The sequence below is a fragment of the Camelus dromedarius genome, chromosome 21, assembly GCF_036321535.1.
Source record: "Camelus dromedarius isolate mCamDro1 chromosome 21, mCamDro1.pat, whole genome shotgun sequence".
NCBI classification, from domain to species: domain Eukaryota; kingdom Metazoa; phylum Chordata; class Mammalia; order Artiodactyla; family Camelidae; genus Camelus; species Camelus dromedarius.
Genome location: NC_087456.1, coordinates 11,648,937 through 11,669,421, shown reverse-complemented (window position 1 = coordinate 11,669,421; position 20,485 = coordinate 11,648,937). Strand labels below are relative to the sequence as shown.

General features: G+C 37.0%; 1 protein-coding gene across 6 annotated transcripts in view; it reads right to left on the bottom strand.

Moving 5' to 3' along the window:
• The window catches only part of RCOR3 (REST corepressor 3), a 48,252-nt gene extending 32,099 nt beyond the window's left edge, over positions 1-16,153 (bottom strand). For 2 of the 6 annotated variants that reach the window (XM_064477159.1, XM_064477160.1), the window contains exons 1-7: positions 15,753-16,152; positions 15,303-15,359; positions 7,539-7,616; positions 4,880-4,932; positions 2,929-3,090; positions 1,376-1,500; positions 559-637 (exon numbers count right to left, since the gene is read on the bottom strand). In XM_064477159.1, coding sequence (XP_064333229.1) covers positions 559-637; positions 1,376-1,500; positions 2,929-3,090; positions 4,880-4,932; positions 7,539-7,616; positions 15,303-15,359; positions 15,753-15,918 — 720 coding nt within the window. In that variant the 5' untranslated portion in view covers positions 15,919-16,152. Of the gene's footprint in view, positions 1-558; positions 638-1,375; positions 1,501-2,928; positions 3,091-4,879; positions 4,933-6,986; positions 7,338-7,538; positions 7,617-15,302; positions 15,360-15,749 lie in introns of those variants that run through there. The other 4 variants (XM_064477161.1, XM_064477162.1, XM_031438623.2 and 1 more) reach the window with 4 other exon arrangements.
• Positions 16,154-20,485: the final 4,332 nt, after the last annotated feature.

Below are 20,485 nucleotides of genomic sequence, written 5' to 3'. Positions count from 1 at the left end.
CAACTTTGGTCTATTTTTTACAATTATGTAGTTCCTTGCCTTAATAAATAATAAATGTATATTCATTTATATTTTTTCCTTTTAATAATTTGAAGTCATCATTATTATCACCATACTGAGCAATACAAGTGCTTTTCTAGTTGGGAATTCTTCCATGTCTTCCTTGGAGGCAGCTTTCAGTTTTCACTGTTCTTAGTATACCTGCTACTAATTTTTAATTTGCTATATAACACGGAATAAACTAAACCTTCCCCCCAAAATTTTACACCTAATATTGTATCATCTGAAGGTGGTTTTACTTCTTTTCTGTGGATTAAAGAATAGGAATCGTGGCAGGACTTTTATACTTCTGAGTGGAAGAGATAATCCCAAAATTGCTTAAATCACTTGCTAACTGGATTCTAGATGTTACTGCTTTTTCAAAACCTCCAATTAACATTGAAATTTACTACCTACTAACCCATTATATAAAAATGTTTTTCCTTAATACAAAGTACTATTCATTTTTTTGGAGTGGATTTGTAAAACAATTACAAGCACTCTAATGATCATCATTACCTCTTTCTTGGCTTCTTTTTTGGGATCATAATCACTATCATTTCCATCCATTGGGTGTGTTTCTTCCACATCATCATCACTGAAAAGAAACAAAGATTATTAAACTTAATTCACTTATTTTTATTCTATTCCAGTGCTCTTATCAAACTTAATATACCTTGCTAATAATTTTACTAAATATTCCCAAAGAATTGTCCTTGGGAAGATGAATTTTTATAACTCAGGTTTCTACAGTATTTACAAACATTTATCTTTTTAGGCATACAGAATCATTTCAGCAAACATTTCTAGCTAAAAAAATAGAGACCCAATAGGAAAGATATTTAGAAAGAAATATTATTTGGGAAAGAGAACACATAAATTTGATATAATACTTATTATTTCATTTCTCCAGTTGGAAGATAAAGATAGACAACAACCAGGAAGCAAAATGATCTTATGCTACTAGAAAGATACAGCTACAATAATGTGGACTTCAGTTATTCAGATAACTGTGAAAAGACCATCTTCTGGAGAATATATTTCTTAATATATTCTAAATATATGTATTGAATATATCAATATGAAAAGGAAGCATCTGTGATTAAACACAACTCAAACGTAACTCAGTTGCAAGCTTTACTGGCTATGATTAACAGTTAAAGAGTTAAGAGAGTTCTTATTATTTAGATTTCTGATCACTCAGTTCTTGTCAGAGCAGAAACATGAATATAAGGATAAGAAGTATTTACAATGTGTTGTGATAACTGTTCTGCCTTGAGAAATGTAAGCAATACAATACAGCATGCCTGTAACTATATAAAGGCATCCAACCTACCTGTCACCCTGATTATGTCTATTGGCTAGTTTACGAGCCTGGCGATCCATCAAGCTTGTCCTAGACCGAGTTTTTTTCCAAGAATAGTAATATTTTACAAGGCTAGCAATTGTCTTATCTGGAAGCTTAAAAAAAAATCGTGTTAATATCAGCAAGTTTATTTCATAAACTCTGGTTAACAGAATGAATAATATTTCTGATATTATTCTTTGATACTTAGCAAACAAAGGTATAGATAAAAAATATTTTCCCAGGTACATATATGAATTATAGAGCTAAAAAGTGCAGCTAAGTCACAGCACCCCGCCCCTACACCTGAGTCACTGACATTTCTGAATAAATGTCCCTATTTATTCTGAGCAGGGAAAAGGAGAGAAGGATGTCACAAACTCACATGGTGAGAATGGCCCCTCAAGTCCCCAGCACAATCAATGTTAATATTCCACATTTCTCTTCCTTAAAGAGTTAATTCTTTTTTTTTCCCCTTTGTAAACTGGACTTTTAAAATTGATTTAAATTCATATACTGTAAAATTCACCAGTTTAAAGTGTACAATTTTGTGGTTTTTAGTATATGCACTAAGTTGTGCAACCATCACTATTTAATTTGACATTTTCATAACCTCAAAAAGAAACCTTATACCCATTAACAGTTATCCCCTATTCTTCCCTTAACCCAGTCCCTGGTAACTACTAATCTACTTTCTGTCTCTATGGATTTGCCTATTCTGGACATTTCATATTAATGGAATCATACAATATGCGGCCTTTTATGTTTGGTTTCTGTTGCTTAGCATAATGTTTTAAAGAAAAGCTATTCAATTTTAACAATAGATTTTTTGAATCATTTTGTCTTAAATCCAGGTTTTAAAATCATAAATGATGCAAACAGACTTTAGCTACCAAATAAAGTCTTGGGTATTAAAATGACTAATGATCATGCACTGCTTTGTCATACCGGCAAACAAGGACATACATTCCCAATTCAAAGTGCTCTCTTTGATTTGGAAAACACTTAGATATATTTGCAAACATTATCTAATTTTCATCCATTCAGGTTAAAAGAGTTTAAAGCAGCGACTTCTCAGATTTATATTATTTTGACACATACTAGAAACTTAAGAACTAGAAATAAAGAGCAATTTTTTTTTAAAAGCAACAGCACCTGAACAATGTTAAAATAATACAGAATTTCAAAAAATTGGCTTTCATATCCCAAGGAATATATATTAGAAAATAAAATCCTAATGTTAAAAAAAGAAACATTCAAAAATAAAATTGAAATTGTGATTTTAATCCTGAAATGACATATTCAATAACTCTATTACACATGTATTTAAATCTAAAAGATAATACATTACAATGACACATAACTGTCATGCATTAGGGTAACTGCAGAAAATAAGACTGCATGCAAATATACCTATTTCAAAATATTTTTAAAAATTAAAATTAGATTGGAAAACTTTTTTGTATTTAATAAGTAGGAAGTGTTTAACAATAGAATAAGGTATCATTCAGGTATGAATCACAGTAAGGGCAAAATTACCATACCATTTGCTGAATCCTGTGAAAGCTCTTCCCATGAAAACTAAAGGCTTGTTCAAATAGGACTTTATCTTCCACTGTCCACTCATCCGGAAAGGGAGTGAAATTAGGGAGATCAGCAAGGGACTTCTCAATGTTATGTTTATGCCAGAACAACATGCCAAGTGCCTTTGAAGAGAAATCATTCCCTTTTGGTTTTAATGGACTCATGTTCCATCACACTTAAGAGAGTTAAACACAAATTAGGTTAAATGTTAAGCCTATGACTTCAACTGAAGATTCACTCACAGTTTGGGGCTTTTAATTAGGGGTGCCCAAGTAGTAGACCTCATTTATTTATTTCTTTTAAATCAGGGCCTCAGAACAGTAAATGTTCTTACATACCAAATTTGCTGTAGAATCTAGGAAAAAGTGAGCTGAAGAGAGTGACTATAATTACTAAAGCAGGTTTGTTGGCTCATATCAAGATTTTCATTCACATTTATTCATTTGTCAATATGTAGAGAAAAAAATATGCTAAAAGGAAAAATAACCTGTAAGTCAAAACTTGAATGAAATCATCAATTATAACATAAAACTAAGAGTGCCCAGTTAAGACTCAGAAGAGAAATATTTATGTTTTAACCTATTAGAAGTGTACCATGGGCTAAACACCTCCAAAGAGTAAGAGCACCTCAACGGCAACTTTAACAATACTTTACCACATATATTTTTTATTCTTCCTTATTATTATAATGTACACAAATAATTATTATGAGGCATATTAATGACTTTATTACTAAACTACAGGAAAGCCTGAAATAGATCATTTCTAACAATTCAACAACTTTCCTTTCTGTTGTAAGTGGTAGGCCTTTATTATAAAGTACTGAGTATCATTTAGGGGATAAAGATTTATTTTTTAAGAAGAGATAATAGCAACTTTTTAAATAGTGAGTTTTAATATCTGTACTTTGGTAATACTTCTTTAAGATGAACATGAAAATGAACATATGTACAGTCACATTTTAAAGAATCAACCTTCTCAAAAAATATTAAAAAGAAAGTCAAGGCTTAAAAACAAATACATAATCAAAATCTTTAAAATCCACACAAAAGTTTAGATAAACATCTCAAAACATTTAGATAAACACCAAAACACTTAGGTAAACATCTCAATTTCACAGAAATGATTTTCTATTATTTAACCATGTTATTAACTAAAGTTAGCTCTTAATAATCCCAGTTACAGAAAATTCACTTATTTTACTGTTAATGATGATAAAGGTTGATCTTATGCTTAGTTGAAATGAAATTTAAGAATCTCTATTTCATTTTCATTTTTCCATGTTGTCCATTCCCTTATTACTAGGGATAATGAACAACAGGCCATATATATCTCCTTTTAAAGTTATCTGATGGGGGAGTGGGGTATAGCTCAGTGGTAGAGCACATGCTTAGCATGCACAAGGTCCTGGGTTCAAAACCTTGCACCACCATTAAAAAAAAATTTTTTTTTAACTAAATAAATAAAATCAGGTTATCTAATTTTTTTTTTTTAAAAAAGCCCTTTGTAAATTATCCTTCAAAATTTTAAATCTTAAATAATTCTTTAAATAAAAAGTTTAATTCTTAGGTCTTTTAGATTAAAAAGTCAAAGAGAATACTGTACTCAAAAAATTTTTCCCTTTTTGGTAAGCATTTGCTAGAGTAATCCTGAAGGCTTTCAGGTACTTTAAGAACTAAAAACAGGTAAGAAACAGGTATTGAGAGATAAATGTTCAAGCCCATAAGATAAATAATGTTTATAAAAGCGAAATCCTTAATGTTGAAAGGTCAGACTTTGCTAGAACTTTTGGGGTATCTATAAAGTTGGTTGAAATTATGCACTTTCTTAGGACAGAATCTATCATGAGATGTTCTTTGGATTTGATAAATACTGAAGCAAACCTTAATATTAAAATGTTTCTCTACATACCTGTTCCACATTGTAGCCATGTTTTTCCTTTGCAATTGCAATATATTCATCCACTGTAATGAAACAATGTTATAAAATTAATTATTCTCATTTACTTCATTTTCCCAGTTGTACTTTTTTTTTAACAAAGCAAAATTAAAAAAAAAATTATATTCTGGGGGTAAAAAAATAGCCAAAGTCATTTTGTTATAAAAAAGACTTTCACTTCTCTGAATAGGATCAGAAGCTCACTTGGGTTTAAAATTTTACTTAGTATGATTTCTTTCTATGACCATACAGCATATACTTATTAAATTCAGTGACATTACTATAATTATTTTTGTCTACAAAAAAAAGACTAATCTGTGGGTAGCTAAAAGAGCCTAATTACAGTGTAAAATATTAGATAATCTCTTGATTTTTCTGTTGCCGTCTTTATTTGAAGAGACTTAGCTATTTAAGACCCCATCTCATGTTTAGTTTTTCCAAAGCTGTTACCTTCCCATTTCTGATTACTATGAAAAGGATGGTTTATGTAGTTTTGCCAGCTATACATAGTAACAATTTAAATATCCTTCAGTACCCCTAAAATTTTCTTTAGCTCCTCCTACTAGCTATATAAAAGGTGTCTGAATATTTCATTTTCATTCATCCACAATTACTGGAATCAAGCCAATAGAATCATTCAGATAAGCACAGCTTCAATGATGATACATATATACTGGCTATTTCATAGCCTCATTGCCAAGAAGTCTGCCATTTCACATTCAGCAGGACTCAATTTTATGTGGAGTCCTTCTTGATCCTATATAATACATATACATACATATGAATTCTGTATGCACACTTTTGAGAAGCAGTGGTTGAGAATTCTGATCCTAGAACAGCTAGTCTACCTGGACTTGGTTCTTAGCCTTGTCACCTGTTTTTGGACTTTAGGCAATTAACTTGACTTTTTTGTACTTTACTTTTGTTACCCTAAATGGTGATAAAAATAGTACCTTCCTCTTAGGAGTAAGTGAGCTAATATACGTAAAGTGCTTGAAACAGCACCTGGTATATTTTAAGTACTTTATAAGAGCTTGCTATTATTAATGGTCAGTACAGCACAGTTTAACATATCAGTAAGCTATTATAGTAACAATGCTGTTAGAATAGCAACTAACTTTTATTGACGTTATTATATCTCCCTAAGACTATAAGCTTTTGATGAAGAAAATCCAAATATTATATTTTGCTTAGAATCCACAGTTCTTAAAGGACACATCTAAATACATGCTGATTAACAAAAATGCCTTACAGTCCTATAAATAGAAGACTAAACAATACCAATTAACCAGCAGTTCTCAACTTTGGCTATGCATTAGAATTAGTAGGGGAGCTTTAAAAAGTAAGTCCTGGCTCCACCCTTGAAGATTCTGATTTAATTGGTTTGAGGTAAAAACCAGACATCAATAGTGTGTTTTAAAAGCTCCCCCAGGTGTTTCCAAAGCACAGTCAGGGCTGAAAACCACTGCTCTAGACCTTCAGTTAGATAGTCCAAATGGACACACCACTACTTAGACATACTGGCTTTTTAAATTTTGTTCCACTCTGCTAAGAAATATACCATTGTATAAAAACAGTGCTAAAACAGAAAAAATTAATGATATATTGATGTTCAGTTTGTGAATGAAAACCTCTGCCTGTAATGAGACTGAACCAAAAAACATGATAGTCTCATTCAGGTTTCTCAGCACACAAAATGTACAATTTTGTGTTTTCTGTTAAGAATACCTCAAAGGCATATAATTCCTAGTTTACCAGCTAGACCTTCTGCTGATATTCTAAAGCTCTTAAATAGGAAGAATTATCAGGTATGCAGAATAATACTCAGTTTCCAGTTTTTAGTTATCTTACTGCATCAATAAGTAAGACTAGACTTACAGTGCACATGATATATAGGACACCATTAATTTTCAAGGGACTAAATAAACCATCATGGGACATCTTTAAGACTTAGCAAATATTTTGAAAAGACAAGTTTACTTTACAGCAGCTAGAATAGCTATTGAGTGGTTTTTGTTTGTTTGTTTTAAATAAATTAAATGATAACTGAATGGAGGGGTGGGGATCTTAGTTTTGTTACCTGCACGTTTCCTATATCTGATGTGCCGCAAAGGATCAGGTCCGCTACATCACATTGAAGTCTAAAGCCACACCATGATTCAAGAAGTGCATGGTCAATGATCCAGAAGGTCTCCGTCCAGAAATGGAGAGCACAAAGATGACCTGATTGATGGCTGCTGAAGTCAGTTCTTTCCCCTTTCCTCTTTAAAATGGTAATGATAGTGTGCTCTTGGAAGTTTGAAGGCATTTCTTTACAGCTTCATATACTGAGGAAAAGCCTGTGCAGATGTCTACATAGTAACTCCCTCCCCTGCTTGAGGATTTAAGCAGCAATGCCATCAGATCCTAGGTTTTTTCAGTCTTCCTGGGCCTGACACAAATTGGAATGATCAACCCACTATCTTTCAAAAGGAAAAACATTCTAACATAACAAGCTCCATCAGAAAACAAAACAAAACAAAGACAAACCGATTTCTTATAAGAATCTAAGAGACCCAAAAACAAATATAAGTTGCATTTTGAATTGGTTGAGATTGCTATTGACATAAACATTCCATTTCAGAAAACTTACATTTGGCATCTGGGATACTGTGATATGGAGACCATACAAGCATTCCTCCATTGTCTTTATCTGTGTATTTCGTAGCACCTGGGGAAAAAATTAATTATTTTGAATATGATAAATTTTAGTTACATTCAAAATAAGTATAAACAAAGTAAGCTTTATTTCTACTTTAGTACAGTACCTGCAAAAAGACAAAGAAAGTACAGGACAACAAAGAGAAGGAAAACAGATTTACATTAAATATAGTAAATATACCATTTACAGAAAGGAAGGAAATTTCACAAACACTGAAGCTTACCCTCTTTAAATTAAGAAGAAAGTCTTCATTAAGTATATTTTATATCCCTACTTCTTGACAGGTAATATATCTAATTTAACCCTTTATACATTACTTAAGAGTCTCGAAAAACTCTGACTTTAAAACTAGAGTGAACATCTCAGATGGCGAGTAAATTCTGTTTTGCCCCATATCTACATGGGCCAAGATTACTATAATTTTTAAATACTTGCATCTGCTTTTTATGGTTTTTACTTAATCTTATTCCTTCTAGGAGTCAGCCAACTATTTCTTTTTAATTTCATTTATCCCATCTTATATTTATAAAAGTCTGTACTGTGTAAGAGGAAAACAAAGTCAAAAATGTAAAAGTTAATAATGCTGTTTCTTCTTGATGTAATCTGAGAGTCTATCTCTAATCTAGAAGCATACTATTGCTGCTTCTGATTTATTTCTAATCTGTTATAATCTAAAAAGTCAGAAAAAAATCAAGCTCTCTTGAAACTGCATATAAATTAAGAACAGACAGAATGAAAGGCCTGACACAGCTATCCCAGAGCCGAGCACATGCCGGCGTGTTCTGTCTTTTAATTACTTGGTGGTCTTTTTCTGGCTTCTTCTTAGTTCCTAGGTGCATTCAAGTTAATTAAAACTATGAGCTGTTGATGGCCACCACCAATTAATGGATAGAATTCCAAAATTATTCACAGAAAACATCAATAAAATTCTAAGGTTAAACTAATCACTTATAAAGTTATAAGATATTCAGAATAAAGAACATTCATTTCCAAGGGTAAAAGAAACTACTACTCTCACTCTGGAGATGTTATCTATCAAGCAATAATTCAGTATCATTCAGCAGTTTTTATTTTTGAAGAATCATCACATATCACTATTACATACTCAAACAACAAATTTTAGTTAGAGAATAATATATTGTTAGTAAGATATGAGGCTAAAATTGTTACATTACATATGTTTTACTATAAAGAAACATTAGGAGTGGAAAAAAATGAAAAAATATTATGAAAGTATTAGAAAAAGCATAATTACAAAATAAACCTAAAACCAAAATTTATCACATTGTGTCATAAATATCGTAAATAAGAGGATGAAGATAGGAGCTGAGAATTTAATAAATGCAGGTTAGGAGTACATTATCTAAAATTTACATTCAATGAAAATAAATTTCAAGCTGTCTTTAAAAACTTCAATATTAAGATATATATTTAATTTTTAACCACAAAAGCAAAAAGCTAAACCACTCAGTGGAAATAAAACAGACACCCTCTCTACGCTGGTCAGAAGCCTTTATTTAATCAATAAAATCTATTGCTATTTCTGGTGAGTATCCTAAATTTCAGTCCTTTAACATGGGACTAATTCTTTTCCACAATGGACTGTGACAATAAGATAATTTAAATACTACTTAATAGGACATGAAATGCAACAAAGAAAGGTTTCCATTAAGTCTCAAATCATAATAGCACATCATGCTTAATATTTAAACATATTTCCTTGCATCTGATTCTTGTATTACAGAAAGTATGAATTAAAAGTCTATTTTTCTGTATTCTTCCTCATGAAGAATAAGTTACGCTTCCCTCAAAATTCTTAGCACTGTAATTAAGGGCCCAATCTTCTGACAGAAAGTGGCATCCAAACTGTGGGGACTAACAGTTCTTCTAATATGGTTTTGAGTGTGTGTGTGTAGAATAATTGTGTCTGGTAGCAGAGAATGCCTAATTAGGCATTTTACAATGTTCTTTCCTTAACTCTTGAAGTGGACTCCATTATTTTCAACTATATGTGTGTCCAACTAGGCCCAAGAAATAAGTCATGTTCACAGGAAATGAGAGATATTTTATAAAATGATTAAGAGTGCACCCATTAGAGAGCCAGACTCCAGGTCTGAATCCCAGTTCTGCCACTTAACTAGCTTTGTCACATTGGGCAAACTTAATCTGTCTATGCCTCAGTTTAACTCATTTAAAAATAGAGATAATGAGAGTACCTACTTCACAGAGTTGTTCAAAAACTAAGTGAATTAATATATGTAAAGCACTTAGCATATGGTAAGCATTATATAAGACTTAATATTACTATCATGTGCTTACTGAAGACAGTTCTCTTAAGTTTCCTTTTTTCTCTACACTGAAATAGCTGCTTCTCACCTCATCAATCAAATAAAACATAAATGAATAAAATCTCATAGGCTCAAAATCAAACAGCTGATAACCTCTTTTACAAACCCCTTGAAAACCAGTCTGAATAGTTCAAATGACCTTTTTGTTTTACTGACAACTCAGACCTGATTCCTCTCCTACAAAAAAACAGGAAAAAGTAACTTGCATTATTAAAAACAATTTACCCCTCAGGACGATTTGCACTCAGTAAAGCTTCACCCTCTCCATTATAAAAGTTGAAATAAACCAAAATATTTAAAGGATATAAACACAATATTTATTTTGCTTTTATCTGTAACAATACTTAAAATTATGCCTCAAAACTGTGTGATATTCAGAAATAACACTGAGAATCAAATACCTGACAAAGCAACAAAATAACCAAGGCCTTAGAAGTAGCCTATCTTCTGAATGGATTAAAAAACAAACAAACTAGCAAACCAAAAGCTAGATGGCAAGCTACCACAATTTTAAAAGACTATAGTAGCATGAGTTATGAAAACAAGTTATTGAACAGTTTGTTAAAGTACTAAATGAAACACTTACAAGTTTGATGCTTCTGAAATGTTTTAGATCTCCTTAACTGTAGTTAGTAAAGTACATTTATGAGACCAACTGTTGGGAAAACCAACACAAGAAAACCAAAGTATAATTTTGATTAGCATTTCTATACCAATAGCAAATTTCAAAGGAAGTACAAAAATATAAATATTCTATTTAAGATTTCCTTTAAGACATTTAAAAAAGAATTTTGATGGAAATCATGGAACAAATACTCTATATAAAGAACTTAAATATTGAGAATAGTAAGATACTCCAAATATACTTTTTTAATTCTACTATCTATAAACTAGGCTCTGAATTATATACTTAATTGATCAATTTCAAACTGAGATAAAGACTTTCCAAGGAGTACATGTGCATGAGTAAGTTTAATGGGAATCAATCTTCAGACTTCAACTTCCTTAGGTTTTCTTTCCAACACAATCTGCCTGAGAACTCACCTGCAGTCTAAGCTACATGCTTATTCTACTTCTGACCTTCACAAATGCCCTTCCCTCACTTAAAAAAAGGGCAGATTCCTCACCCATCCCAAATTTTATAAGAGTACATTGCCTAATATTTTAAATCTCTATGGTGCCAAAAACAGGTATCAGCAAAGCTCTCCCCTCCCCTACTCAAGGCACTGTGACTATTACAATTTTAATCAATGATGCATTAGTTCTAATAACTCAAGTCAGAAGAGATTTAACACTTAGAACCTTATGTTCACAAGAATACATACTATAGTGGTAGAGAATCTGGATAGGTGATCAATACAGCATTTTCAAGCACAAAAATGTAGTATAAAATTCTGTGGGGAAAATGCATGGAAATGATTTCAAAAACAGGAACAATGTTAGGACTGTTCATATATTTTATAAAATGGATGCTATCACATTACCACAGTATTTATATTTAATTGGATGTATTTAAAATAAAGACATAACAACTTTATTTCAAAGTGTTAATATTTTCAATACACCAGAGATTACATTTTTCAACTAACAAACTCAGTGACAAATAATAGATGTCAACTTAAAAATATATGAGAATTTGTTTTTTCAAAATTCTTTTACAAATATGCAAGCAAAGTATTTTGAAGACAACTGCTCTGTACACATTCGTTTTCACTTAATCTTGTGGTATGGTTAATAGTATTTCCCTTCTACAAACAAGGAAACTAAGGCCTGGATACACCAGTTATCCAGTACATCCAAGGTCACGCTGCTGTATTAGCTAAAAGGCATATGATAAGAAGTAAGACTCTTAATCACCACTGAGAACTGCTCCTCATGATGTAAGCATAGTCAGTAGGCATTAAATAAAAGTTGGGAAGGCCTAGCAAAGAATCAAAAGAAAAAGAGGTACCTAAAAAATAATCAGAAATCCACTTAGTAAAATTTAAAGAACGGATTCCTAGCAATGGTCTGTTAATAACACAAACTGTTCCTTAATTGCCTAACTTTAGTAATTCCAATTTAAATGTCAATTCTTTTCATATTTTCTAACATACTCATTTTAATAATTCTTTGTGTGCTTAATTTCTATTATCATCACTATTACCTCCTGCAATAAAAATCTCCACAAAAAAATCCTCTTTCAATTTTCTTACATTCTGTTAATAATCTTGACACCTAAAGAATTTTTCTTCCAAATGACTTGGATGGCTGTGGGTGAACAGAGTGGTTTATGAGACTAAAGATAATAGTATGAAAAAGAGAAAAGGAGAGGAGCTGATCATTTCTCAATTTCTACCATTAATTAATAATTAACTTCTTTTCCTTTTTCATTTGTTCCAAAGAAATATGTTTAAGTTCTCACCCAATGATACAGAACTGATGTGGAGTAAAAACTTCACACAACAGCACCACACTTAGGACAATATAGAGCAGTGGTACTATGTTGAATGGCATAGAGGGTCAAAATTTCCCTGTAAAAAGTGTCTAATAATTAATACTCTACATTTGCTTGACAAAATTTGCCTATAACAGCTATGGAAAAGCCCACCTAAATTTAAATGGTAACTGGTTTTAGTTGTGTTTTTGGGTTCAATATTCTGCAGACTGAGAAAATGAATACAGGCATACCTCATCTTATTGTGCTTCACAGATACTGTGTTTTTTACAAACTGAAGGTTTGTGGCAAGCCTGTGTTGATCAAGCCTATCAGCACCATTTTTCCAATAGCACTTGGTCATTTCGTGTGTGTGTGTCACATTTTGGTTCAGTCTCGCAATATTAGAAACTTTTTCATTATTATATTGTTACAGTGATCTGTGATCTTGAATGTTACTGTTGCAAAAAGACTACAACTCTCTGGAGGGCCAAATGATAGTTAGCATTTTTTAACAATAAAGTATTTTTTTAATTAAGGTATTTACTTTTTTTTTTTAGACCTCATGCTATTGAATGCTTTTATACACACTGGGAAAACAAAAAAAACTCAAGTAACTTGCTCTATTGTGGTATCTGCTTTATTGCAGTGGTCTGAAACCAAACCTGCAATTATCTCTTAAGTATGCTTGTAGATGAATTTAATGAGTATGACATTTGTCCTTATTCTAATAAAAAGCATCAAGTATAGTCTGAGTAAATAAATAAGAAATATAACTAATATTTCAGTGATTTTTTTTCCCTCAAATATTCTACTTAGGCAAAATATGCAAAATATGATGATCAAGTAAATTCGATAATCCAAATAGTAGCCATGTGAAACCACCTAAAAAGTATTTTGCACTTTCAATGAATCATTTTTCAAACTTTGAAATTTGTTCTAGTATTTGTTTGAAATTTGCTCCAAAAACTGCTAAAGTGATCAGGCCATAGCATGCATAAATTTGTTGCAGCATGATGAAGTCTGGCTCTTAAACACAAGAGCCCTAATCAACTTGTGTATAGTTGTCTATGAAATATAAAACTACCTAATGGGGCAAAAAGATAAGTATGCTTATTATGCTACCAAGTTCTAATTTGGAAATAAGTGTATTGATTCCTGAAAAAGGAGTATACCAATGAAAGCCCCAAATCAGAAAGGTATAAACGTATGCAGAATCACTCTTTACAACTATGAAATTTAATCTTCACTGAGTAACTGCTATTTATTTGCCCAATTCATAGTCTTGGCAAGAATTGCACGAAGTAGCAATTTATTTTCATTTTACAGCTAGGGAAACTGAGGCTCGGGGAGGGCCTCAGTTGACTTGCTCAAGGCACAAAAATAACAGCTGAGAGATTAATTCAGTCTATCTTAAGCCAAAGCAAGTTCTTTCCAAATGTCAAGCTAAAACCTGAGGCAGTACAGTAATGTGAAAGTGCCATTCACCTACTAGCTACATTAATACAGAAAACTAGTTTTGCAACATTTAAAATTATTTGAAGCCCTTCAGTACACACTGATAGCTTTTGAATAAAGTGTATTTACAGCTATGTAATTTAGAAGGCAGCTCAGATCTAGTGAGTACTCTTGTATCATCGTTTTCACCTCCTGCAAAATGGCCTGCACTGACAATCCTTTTAATACTCATTATTTCACCCTCTCCCTTGAGGCAAGAGAAGCTGCCTAAACCCTAGAAATCTTTTAATGGTTGGTAAATATCATTTTGCATTGCAGTAATGGGCAAGGGAGGAATGAAAATACCCACTGATACTCTATAATCAAATAAACTTGCTATTTCCCCCCCAAAATACAAGTAAGCCTTATTAATATCTTATACAGAATTCAACAGTCCGACACAGACACAACATTATTATGAGCTGGCAATGGGCAAAAAACTGACCAAGTGCAAGAAAGAGGTGTGGGGAAAAAGCCCCTTCAAAGTCTGCCCAAAGCCTGAACCGAAGAGGGTCTGGGGTGGGGTGGGGAGACGGAAACACGCTCCACTCGGAGAGGCTCCAACAAGGGCGCCTCCATATGCGGAACTCTCGCCCAATCCCCGTCCAGGCTGAAATCCCGTGACCACCAGGGAGCCTGTTTGGAGAAAAGTAGACAGGGAGCCCGCAAGCTGGGTTGGCAGAGGACGCTGGAACCTGGCTGCTCGGGGAGAAAATGTCTCCTTGGCAGCTGCAGTCACTGTCCTGTGGTCTGACTTCCCAGGGCTGGCTCTGGAGCGAGGTGTGCCTCTGGCTTCTCCCCCACCCCCTTCCCCCAATCCCTTTCGCTCCGCGGCTCCTACACTCCGCAAAGCTGTCGCGACCAAAGCTACACCACCTAGCCAAAAAGAAAGAAATAAGAAAATCCCGTGTGCGCGCGGGTCGGGCAGGGCTCGCCCTCGGCTTCGGCCGGTGATAGCAGCCCGGGGATCCGCCGCCCTTGCGGAGCGCGGCCCTCCGCTCCCGGGCGCCGGTGGTGTGGCAATTGACATTTGCATGGTTCTTCCACATACAGCCCGCACACCCTCTCCTCCAGCTCTCGGCCCCGCAGCCGCTCCACCCCTGGCCTCCGACCCCGAATCCCCCAAGGGCCATCTTCCTCTGTTTAGCCCGAGCTCAAGGGACAGAAAGGTGATGCCACCAGCGGGCAAGTGGCCTCCGAAGGAACCATGTTAACCTTGCAATGCACACATCTGCCCACACGCCCTGTGTCACAGCCCTGCCAAGCGTGACAGCCTCCCCGCCAGAGATGCCTGCCCATCCCAGCCCCGCATCTCCTCCCAACCGCACACCCGGACCCCAACCCCGCCCGCCCGCCCTCTACCCTTTCCACCCTAAATTAGCAATCCCAGGAAAGGGGAGACAGGATTTTGCTTAATTAAGCAAACAGATCTACCTGGATCAAATTCAGGGATCCGAGCTTGGTATTCAGCTCCGACTCTCATCCCAACATCTGCAAAGCAATGCCAAAAAAGAAAAAAGAGGGTGGAAAAGAAAAAGAAAAGAAAGAAGAAAAAGAAAAAGGAAGAGACACTTAATAAAATATAAAATTTGCTGGAGGGAGGAAAGAAGCGGCGGGTGGATGGGAAGATATTAACTCCGGGCACTCCGGGAGATGGCAGCGATGGGGGCGGGGAGCGGGGGGGGGGCGAGGGCGGAGGATTGGTCGAGGACGGAGGGACGGGGGTCGCGGGGGGTGCTGCTGCACTGCACCGGGAGTTCGAGCTACCGCAGCGCCCGGGCTCCGAGGGGAGGGAGGGCGGGAGCACGGCGAGGGGAGGGGGCTGGGGGAGGGGAAGAGGGAGGGGGGCAGGCGGGCTGGCGGGGAGGAGTTCGAGGCTACCACCGTGCTCGTCGTCGCTGCTGCAGCCGCTCTCGGGCTCCGAGAAGTGCAGCCCGCCGTTGGTGGACGAGGCGCCGCTGCCACCGCCGCCCGCCGGGCTCTTGGCGCTGCCGCTGGCCGATCGGTTCTTCCCCAGTAACTCGGGCCCTTTCTCCATCATGCCGGGCATGGTAGAAGAGGGGAGGGGGAAAGGTGAGGGGAGAGGTAGGCGTCAGGGTGAAGGGGGAGATGGCTTACGAGTGCGGGCGGGAGGGAAAGGAGGAGGAGTAGGAGACGGCGGTGGCGGCGGCGGAGGAGGAGGAGGAGGGCGTTAATATGGAGCCGCCATAACCGCCCCGGTCCGGCAGTAGCGCAGTCGCCTCACAACAACCCGCCCCGGCCCCGCCTCTCTCCCCTCCTCCTCCGCCGGCCGCCCGCCCCGCGCAGTCCCCGGCGCCCCTCTCGGCCGCGCCGCGCTCTACGCCGCCGCCGGTATCACTCCGCCCCGCAGGGAGGTTCCGGCCGCCGGCGGGGGAGGGCAGGGGGGCGCCGGGGAAGAGGGGGAGGGGCGGGGAAGCCCCGCTTGCCGACGGACCGGGCAACCCCAGCCCAGCGCTCATAAAATCGCCGCAGAGGCGCGGCCGCCTCTCGGGCTTCCTTCCTAGGGGGCGCTCCTGAGCGCGGGCGGAGGCGCCCGCGAGGGAGCGGGACTCTTTGCCCTCTCAGGGCGGAAGGAACGCGGCCGGCCAGAGAAAGGCACGGAGCGACCCGAGGCGCTGGAGCCCCGGGAGCTGCCCCCCTTTTTCTGAGGGGGTTGCGCGGCCGGGAGGCCGGGCGGGTCTCGGCGGGAGCGCGGTCCTCTTCGGCTGGCTTCGGCAGGCCGGCAGCTCGCTTTCGGGGCTTCTCCGCCAGCGTCCAGCTGGGGCCGCGCACTTGCCCGCCGTGGAGTGGGCAGAGACACAGGGCTGCTAGGCCCCGCGGACCAGAGAAGTAGGCACTGTGCTAGTCATCTGGACGCTGCAGTTTTGGTTTCTGATCTCAGAACTGGGGCCTGATTCCCTAGAGAGGCTGAGGGTGCCGAGATGACTTTCTAGTGCTGAGCACGCAGCTGTATTTTGCTAAAAGGTGTTTTGGGTTGTCTTTTTTTTTTTTTTTAAACCTTCCCCCCCTTTCCCTTTTCTCACCTTTCTCTTTTCTTTTTTTTCCTGTTTTCGTCTTTGCTATTTCATTCGTTAGGGGAGTGGGTGCTGTCAGTGGTGAAATAAACTTAGGACGGGGTCCTCGCCAAATTGGCGCTTTCTCAGTCCGCGCCTACCTGTAGTCAAGGCTTGGAGCAGAGCTCCAGAGAGGGCGGAGACCCCCAACTAGAGGTGAGGCCAGAGCTGCAGTCTGGCGGGGTTTCCAGCCTGGCAGGAGATGTGCTCTGTAATGTTTTTCTGAATTGCAATAGGCAGAAGGAATAGGAACTGCATATTTCGTTCTCCAGGTTTGAAGACGTCTGCTCTGTGCCAAGCTGCCTGGCATTGGGGGCTACTTTTGATTTTCCTCGGGGTTTTGTTTTTTGATTTTGCTCACCAGTGAGAAGTGAGGACTTCTCGTGAACATCCAGTATGCGGATGTACGCAGAGCGGTATTAGGGGTCCACAGTAAGGTATTCTTCAACCACTTCAAAGATTGTCCTGAAGAATTCTATTGTAGGTCAATGCAGAATGAATCAACCCAGAAATAAGCTTCTCTGGCCAGAAGAAGCCTTTACTGAAAGAAATAACATACCTATAGCAGGAATGTCTGAAGCAGGAATTGAGCCAAGAAGAGCCTGGGGAGTAAATATTTGGCAGGATCCCAGTCTAAAGGGAAAGGCCTCCTGAGCGGGTATAAAACCCCTCTGGTGCTGGTGTTGGAGTAGTTTCGCCTATCAAAGCCTGATATGATTCAATTAAATATTGGAATCATACAACTAAACCTTTTATTCTGTTCCTTTTCTTAAATACAGCTCTGAGTATTACTTTAATTGCCATATAATTTTATACAAGGAGAGAACATCTTGGCCAAATGAATAGCCATTTCTCTTGACGGTTGACATTTTTCATTGTGAATTAATACATCAGTATTTTGAATTTTATATACAAGTTCTAATGATCATGATTCAGCATGTGTGGTCCTGTAAGGTAAAGGCTGGACCCTGAACTGAGTAAATGCACAAAGGTAAGTGTCACTCTGAGGCCACTTGGCCAGCCAGCTTTCTAACGCACCAACTTTACAATACCTTCCAGCCGCTTTTCTACAGAAAGGAATTTCTGCATGTAGATCAAGAACGAAAACATTGTGAAGATTTAGGCACTTCTGTAACTTCTGTTTACTAGTACAACCCTTAAAACGAGAAGTTGCCATACTTTTCTTGAGTACAGCAAAGAAGGCAGAGCAGGGGAGACTGTATTCCACTCAGAAGAAGAAATGGTGTTGGGATATGGCATTTTAAAAAAGAAAGGAAAGCAAACGTCTGTTTTGCCCTTGAAGAAAAGGGTTCTGAAAAATAATAATAGGCCTTAAAATGGTATTCCAACAAGTAACAAGGGCAATATAGGAAAATGCCAAGGAGAACACTTTGGGAATATCTGTAAGGGGTTACAGGAAGAAAAGAAGAAACCGGAAAAGGAAGAAAAAACTTTAGGAGAGGGTTAATAAACAATGTCCAATGATGCAGAGTCATGAGGGGTGTTTAAGGAAAGGCCTTTGGATTTCTTAAGTAGAAGGATGTTGGTTATTTTGTTTGGCTGCTTTTTTACTATATTAAAACTTCTAAATACTATTTTTATTGTATTTTTAATTTGGAACAGACAATACATTTTCATAGTTCCAAAATTAAAAGGTATAAGAAGATATACTTCACTCTTTTACTAGACATCCCAGGGACTGTAAAAAGGCAAGGGGAAAAATGTACAAGGTTGAGAAAGAAGTACATAAATCTATTATTTGCAGAAAGAGTGATAGTCTATATATAAAATAATTTATAAATAATTAATATTAATAATAAATTTAGCAAGTTACTAGATACAGTTAGTAGGTCAATTATATTTTATATACCAGCACCAATTAGAAAGTGAATTTTTTAAGTGATATATACAAATGCACCAAAAATATTAAATACCTAGTGTATTCATTTCTTATGGCAGCTGTAATAAATTACCACAAACTCAGTAGCTTAAAACAAATTTATTCTCTCACAGTTTTGGAGACCAAAAGTCTGAAATCAAGATGTCAGCAGGGCCATACTCCCACCAAAGGCTTTGGGGAGAGTCTGTTCCCTGTCTTTCCAGTTTCTGGTGTCTGCTGGGCCATAATGCCTTCAACCTCTGCTTCCCTCTTCACATTGCTTTCTTCTCTGTCTATGTCTTGGATTTTCCTCTTGCTTTATGCAGACACTGTTCTGGCATTTAGGGACCACCTGGATAGCCCACGATTATCTCCTTGTCTCAGGATCCTTAATCACATCTGCAAAGGTTTTTCCAAATAAGGAAATATTTTATAGGTTCTGGGGGTTAGGACCTAATGTCTTTGGGGCACTATCCAGCCCATTGCACCTAGGATTAAATCTTAATGAAAGATGTGTGAGAACTCTGTATTGAAAATCATATTATTGAGAGAAATTAGGGTAGACCCAAGTAACTGGACAGATACACTATGCTCATGGATCAGAAGAGTTAATATTGTAAAAATGTCAGTTCTCCCCAAGTGATCTGTAGATTTAGTCTAATCCCTGTTAGAATCCTAGCAGATTTTGTGTGTGTGTGTGTGCAAATTGACAAGATGATTCTAAAATTTATATGGAAATTCAAAAGATCAAGAACAGCGAAGAATAAACTTGGAGGATTTATGATACCAGATGTTAGAAAGTAGACCAATGGAACTTAATAGGATTCTCAAACAGATGATTATGTGAACATTTTATTTATTGCAAAAGTGACACTGTAGTGATGTGGAGGGGGAAAAAAAGATATTCCAGTAAATGGTTGCTGGGTCAATTGAATATCCGTGTGGAAAACCTTGATACCTATTCATAAAAAAATGGTAAGTTCTAAATAGATTGGGGACCTAATGTAAAAGATGAAACATTACTACTTCTAGAAAATACCATAGGTTCTTTATAAATTTCAGTAGTCAAATATTTCATTAATAAGACATTAAAAGCATGAGTTATAAATGAAAATACTGAGCGTTCTGGGTACAGAAAATAGTATGGGAAATGCAAAGAATCTTGAATTATCATGTTATGTCAGGCAACTGCAAGGAAGTTTGTGTTCCTGAAATCTGAAGTGAACTCAGAATGAGACTAGAGAGTTAGGCAAGGTCTGAATCATGTAAAGCCCTTTAATCTCAAAAGGGTTAAGCAATTTAGTCTATAGAAAATGAAAAGAATCAGAGGGTTCTAAGCAAGAGTGATTTTGGTTCAATTGATATTTAGATGGAAATTGAATTTGGCAAAGAAATCAATGAGGAAGCTGTTGCAGTCAAGAATTGATGAGGCTTAAATTATGGCAGTGGAAGCAAGAATAGAAGTGGGGACAGACATAAATATTTAGTAGGTAAAATTAGCAAATTTCGGCGATTGATTGAATATGAAAAGGAAAAGGGAAGAGAGGAGTCTAAGCTGATGCCAAGATTTTGGTCTGGGTGTCTGGATGGATGATTATGTCAATGACTGTGGTGGTGAATGCTGAAGACTTGAGAGAAAAAGAGAATAAATTCATTTCCAGATA